Below are 6,000 nucleotides of genomic sequence, written 5' to 3'. Positions count from 1 at the left end.
CCCTCCGCGGCGGGCGGGAGGCGGCTGCGGCGCGCCAAGCAGCTGGTGCTGGAGGTGGGCGAGGGCAGCGTGCGGGACGGCTGCTCCGGAGAGCCGCCGCCGGGCTCCGGCGGGGCGCACCTGGAGTTCAACCTCACCGAGCTCTTCGCCTGGTGGCTCCGCGCCGGCGACGGGCGGCTGCGGGTGCGGCTGATGCCCGAGCGCCGCGGCGTCCTCCCGGGCAGCGAGCGCGGGCTGTCGGCGGCCATCCGCGCCGCCCGGCCCCGCATCCTGTTCCACGTCTCGACGGCAGGTGAGCCGTGCGTTGCATGCCGGGCAGCGCCCCCCGCCCAGCCCCAGCCACGTCCCGGCGGTGCGGTGTGTCCTCTCCGCCGGGACGCGCGTCCAGCCGGTCCGCACCGTCCCGGTCACTGACAGCCCCGGAGGATGCGGGAAGCGCAGCTCCACCGAGCAGCCGCGGCTTCCTCGAACGGCTTGTCCTTAAAGGCTGCGCTTTACCGGTGCGAAACGTACCGAGAGGCTTCGGTGGGGCCAGGAGGACTATTTTGAAAGTGCTGAAACGTTGGCGTTTTGAAACGCCAAGGATTTGTATGATAGCCGCAAGCAAGACCCAAAGGTTAAAGTGTTGTTAGCCGAAGGTCCTTTGAAACTTAATCTTAAAAAAGGATGCTTCCTCAAAGTGCTGCAAGTATTTTCAAGGTTATGTGCAGGCAGAGTAGGGAACAGCACAAACGTGTTCAAAGCTGGGGCTGACCCCCAGTTTTTTACATTAATGCTACTGGTATCAATATTATCAATGTTATTGGTATTAACATTATTCCTCTTTCTTAAACAGAAAAGGTGATGACTGATAGACAAACCTTCAAAAAGGTTTTCCTCTCAATTTTATGTATCTGCAACTGAGTTAATTTCTATCTCTTTTAAAACCACAGAGAATCCTTAGTGAACTGCACTGTATCAGCTACAGTGTGACAAGAAGTTGTACATCAGAGGAGGCTCATGTAGCATTGGTACTTCTGTGAAGAGAGAACCTGGCTTAGGATTTTGGTTCTGCTTGGCAGTGATTGCAGTCAGGGTATAGGGCAGCTCCTTTACCTCAAATCAGGGCTCTGCTTTGGGCCGGTGATCAAGAGAAATTTCCATTCTGTGTGTACATTGTACCTTTAACACAAGCTGTGATCCAGCCTCTCCTACTAATACCTAGAGGACTGCAGGGCTAAATAATTTGTCACAGTGAGTTAAGTTAGGTAGCTTTTATGAAGCTGTGTAGAAGTCAATGGTGTGTCCCTGAGTAGCCACCTACTTAATGGGTGACGGAGTATACTTCAGTAAATTCACAAGAGACGAGAGAAGTCAGTGCTGGGCTCTGAAGACAGAGTTGGCGCAACTGATTTTTTGATGCTCATCTGAAAAGACGGGATAGCCACCTGAAGAACTACAAATGGAACCCATCTCATTCCTTGCTGCCTGAAACAAAAATCAAAGCAGACTGTCGGAGCAGGCTGGGTGTGAGTCAGTCCTACAGCTGTGGCTGAAGTGAGGTACCCAGGTTTGCTCTTCCCGTGTCCGATCTGGCAGGGATAACACAGAGGTGTTACTCTCTACCACAAGGTGGCTAGGTGAGGCCAACACACCCTACCTTTTAGCAGGTCTTGCCTTGCTCCATTGCCGTAAAATAAGAATAATTAAAAATTAAAGACATCAAAACCTACTGTCTCCTTTTTTTTCTGTTTGGGGAATTTATTGTGATTAGCACTTGTTTTGATTTACAGATCTCCTTCTTTGGCCTTAGTTTTGAATGCCATCTTGACTCAGGTACTTGTAGCAATGAGGGAGCTGGAGGACATGCATTTGTCTTAAAGTATGAAGGTGTGTTTTTAACCTGAGTGAAGGGTATACATGTGAACTAACAGTTGCTCTGATCTTGTGAATACAGTGCAGATGGAGCTTTAACCAAAGCTAGTAAAACTCACAGGCTTTTACTGTGTCTGTTGAGAAGAAATGCATGTTTTTCCAGATCAGTAGAAAGCTATGCTCCTGTAAAATCGTGTTGGAGACAAAGCTCTGCTGTTCTTACTGCAATACAGTCATACAAAATCAATCACAGGGGATGCAGGGAAAGGAGGAGCAGAGGGAAGGAATATGGACCTCATTTATTGATATCAAAGTGATAACTTCTCCTGGCAGCTGTTCATAATCTGTAAAAATCCCGGTCTCTTCCTGAATTCTACACCAAGGTTGCTTAAATTGTGTCGCTATAAAATTGCAACTCTGCTTTTTCAGCAGTAACACCTTAGTGTAGTCACACTGTTACGTGGCTTTGCGCTGCTTTTGTAACGCGGGTTTGTTTAACAACATTAGAAATCCATTCTTACTGCTTGGCTAAGGTGCTGCCTGTGTGAACACCATGTGTCACTGCTGGGCTTAAATTTGTGCTGTGTAGCTCTGCCAACAGCAGGATGTGCTGACACAGTGGTAACAGCATGAACAGCATCCACCAGCCCCTAAGTGCAGATTCCAGCAATTATTGACACCATTGCAGCTAATGTGTACAGGGCTTAACTAAAGCCCTTCCTAAGGCAACCTAGCCTTTCCTTCATTGGTTAAGCTAATTGGAAATGGATTTCAAACAACACAATCCTTTCATCAACAATGTAAAGCTGCTTCACTTATGTTGGCATACTTGGCTTTTTTTTCTCGTCTCTTCTGCTGGAGGTGCCAACGATTGCAGTACTTCCCAGGAAAATGTATAAGTACCTTGCTAAATTATTTTTGCCAAATTATCCTCCACATGAGTGGCAAATGAATTATATTTTAGGATAAGAAAAAGATTGCAAGGGGATGAATTCCCATTGACCTTAGGGTTGACAACAGTGTCCTGTAAATAATGCTTTATTGCCTTTAACTGTTATACTCTCAGATGCTGGCTTAAAGATAAATTTAACTGGAGTGAACCTTTTCCCTTTTTAGCAACATGTTTGCACAAAGCATAAAGCACTTTATCTCAGTCTGTTACTGAACAACTAGTAAAGGATCTACTTATGGGTTGCTGCTGTTTTACAGACAAACCATAAAGTTCACAGGAATTTCTATAGGGCTTTCCTGCAAATACTCTTGATGCCAGATTTCTCTCACACTCATGCCTGTGGGAACATATCCTCCTGCAAGAAAATGCTTCCATTTAGAGAAACTGTGGTCCTCAGCCCATCTACCATTTTTGTGTCAGCTTGATCTTCTCAAAATTTGGTACAAGAGAGTTTTCCCCTCTTGGAAAGGCTTTTGGAATGAATATTGTCTTCTTATCTTTCCCCCAGTGCTTCTCTGGGACAAAAAAAAAAAAAATTAATTTCATTCATTTCTGTGAAAAACACACAACAAAAAATGCAGAGGAAGGGAGAGGTGAGCTTGGACAGGAACATAGTGTTGCAGATCTCTCATAGTTTAGGTGAAACTCAACTGCTAGGTTGCTGTTGGATCTGTTCTCAATGGCTTTAGTTTTGACTGGGAATTCCACCCTACCTCCAAGGAAACTGTTCTCAAAAGAATTTAATCAAAACCAGTACATTACCATGGGGAATTAAACAGGTAGTGTGAACATTACTGTCAGGGGATTCCAGATCAGATTTAATTCTGGTATTACAGGATTTGCTATATGGTGTTGAACTACAGTGGGTCTCTGTAGCAGGTACTCTGGAGAGGTTATTGAGCTTCCTTGGGAGAAAAATCCTAACATTTGTACAGAGTACCGGCAACTAAAGAAGTGACTGAGCACTAGCACTGATCACCCCTTGCACAAGTAATCCTCTGCTGCTGGGCTAAAATTACACAATCAGATAGGATACATGTCTTGTGCAGAAGTCTTGTTGGGGCCTTGTTGGCAAATCCATCCTGCAGATAATACAGTGTGGGTAGGCTGGGGTTTAGGTTAGTCCAGAGTGAGTGCTCTGTACTCACGTGGGCTCCACAGTGATCCAGAACCCTTCCACCCAAATCCTGCATTGGCGTTTGGGGTTTTTTTCATGTTAGTGCTAAAGGTAACCAGTTCACTCACTATAGGGCACCTGACCCACAGATGTTGCTTAATAGGTTTCTTGGGTTTCTTGTCAGTTTACCTAGGAAGTTTAATAAGCTGAAATGGCCATAAAATAACTTCCCATGAGAACTAATTGCTACTTACATATGCAAAGGTGGGAAGCATATGTTAAGAAGGGGCATACAGGGATGAAAATGAGTCATTCCTCCCTCTAAAGGTCAATGTACTTTCATTCATGAAATAGATTTAACATTCCAATTATATTTTTTAAATAGCAATGCATAACTTTTCATCCTCTGGCTAGGCGAAATATTACTCCTGCACTGTAGCCTTCATCTAAAATTTTATTAACTTGCCACATGTATTCTCCCTGAAACTCTGCATTCACTATGTACCAATGCTATTATAATGCTGAGGCAATTAGGCTTTACATCTGTAGGGTACTGCTACTACACACCTCAACTCATTTGCAGAAGGAACCCTTTGCCTAAAGATTAGAAAGAACTTCAGACTAGATAAAAATGTTTTGAAAGTAGGCATTTTGTAAATGAAAATCAGAGCTCCAAGCTGAAATCTGACTGCGGTAAAGTCCACAGAATTATTTCTGCATATTTTAGAGGTACCAGCAGCATTTAATCAAGGCCTCTTAGTTACATTTTTCTTTTATTATTTTTCGGTTTTGTTTTTCTGCCTTCAAAGGACAGTGTTTGGAGTTGTGCCGTACTGAGCAGAAAACTGGTAAAAGACATCAGTCGCTTTGCATTTACTCTCTGTTTTCTTCTCATCCTCAACTGTATGCCACATCTGAGATCTGATCTTGCTCTTCTGATAAAGCAGAGGCAAAACTTGGTGGATAAGGCTGAGACGTTGCCATAGGGCTTCTAAAAGGTTTCAGTTGTGGTGCAAGTGGCTTTGCTCTTTTCTGCTGGGGTTTTGTTCTTTGCCTCAGTCAACAGGCCAGCTTTGCCACTCCAAAGCTTCAGGAGAGCACGAGTTGCCCCTGAGTTTACTCTAGACATGGACTAGTGCAAATCAAGGTTTTCCTTTTCTACCCTTGGATTGTCATGGGTGCCAGTGTGCTGCATGCTGATTACCAGTTGCTAAACTACAGTGAATCACGAGTGTGCTTAGGAGCACCTTTCCTCATCCTTCTTGCTCTATTAGGTCTGTAGCACCTCTGTCTAGACCTCCAATCACTGGTGCTCTCCAGAAGTGTGGATTTAGTCAGCCCACAGTGCCTATTCTTGAACTCTAAATGCCTCTTGTAGAGGAAACCAACTGCCTAGTGATGAGCTTGCCTGACTTCATGGGCAGCATGATGCTTGATCCTACTGCTGTCCTACCTGTTCCTGTCCAAGTCACTTCACTACTCCATCAGCACTAAGAAAACTCAGGAAAACTCGTAGCCTATGACTCTCTTGACTCATGGTGTCTTGAACACTGTTTCTGTGCTGATCACAAAAATTTGGCTTGCAAAGCCACCAGGCTTTCACAATAAAGCCACCAGACTTTGTTAATTTTTTGCTAGTTATTTGGCAGATAACGTTAGAAATTATGCTCAATCTTTGAGTGGTTCACAGAAAGCGTGCTGTGATCACATGTATTTTGTTTTCCCAGAGTTAGGCAGTGTTGCTGTGGGTGTCGGGATTATGCACAATGTGTTTATGATTTCTAGGTCTGTTCTCTGCAAATTTTGTTTGCTTTTAGGCTCATTGTTCTTATGAATGTTCTTATTCATAAGTGTGTTCAGTAAAATAGCCATAAACAAACACCAAAAGGGACACAAGTAACAGTTTATTATGTTTGAATGAACATTTATGGCACCTTTTAAAAATATGTTTTCTCTAAACTTGCTGTGCTTTATTTCCACATCCTTAAAAACAGGGAATAAATACCTACAGCAAAGAAGTGCACTGGGACACTTAAGTGCTTTATTATACAAAAGCAGAGACACTCTTCAAAAGCAA

General features: G+C 44.2%; 1 protein-coding gene across 1 annotated transcript in view; it reads left to right on the top strand.

Annotated features, from left to right (window-relative positions):
• Window positions 1-185: 185 nt before the first annotated feature.
• The window catches only part of ALK (ALK receptor tyrosine kinase), a 310,600-nt gene continuing 304,785 nt past the window's right edge, over window positions 186-6,000 (top strand). The window contains exon 1 of the mRNA XM_027659345.1: window positions 186-292. Within this exon, the coding sequence (XP_027515146.1) occupies window positions 193-292 (100 nt within the window). The 5' untranslated portion in view covers window positions 186-192. The remainder of the gene's footprint in view (window positions 293-6,000) is intronic.

The sequence above is a fragment of the Corapipo altera genome, unplaced genomic scaffold, assembly GCF_003945725.1.
Source record: "Corapipo altera isolate COAL_440 unplaced genomic scaffold, ASM394572v1 48, whole genome shotgun sequence".
Lineage (NCBI taxonomy): Eukaryota > Metazoa > Chordata > Aves > Passeriformes > Pipridae > Corapipo > Corapipo altera.
This window is presented reverse-complemented; position numbering and strand designations above follow the sequence as displayed.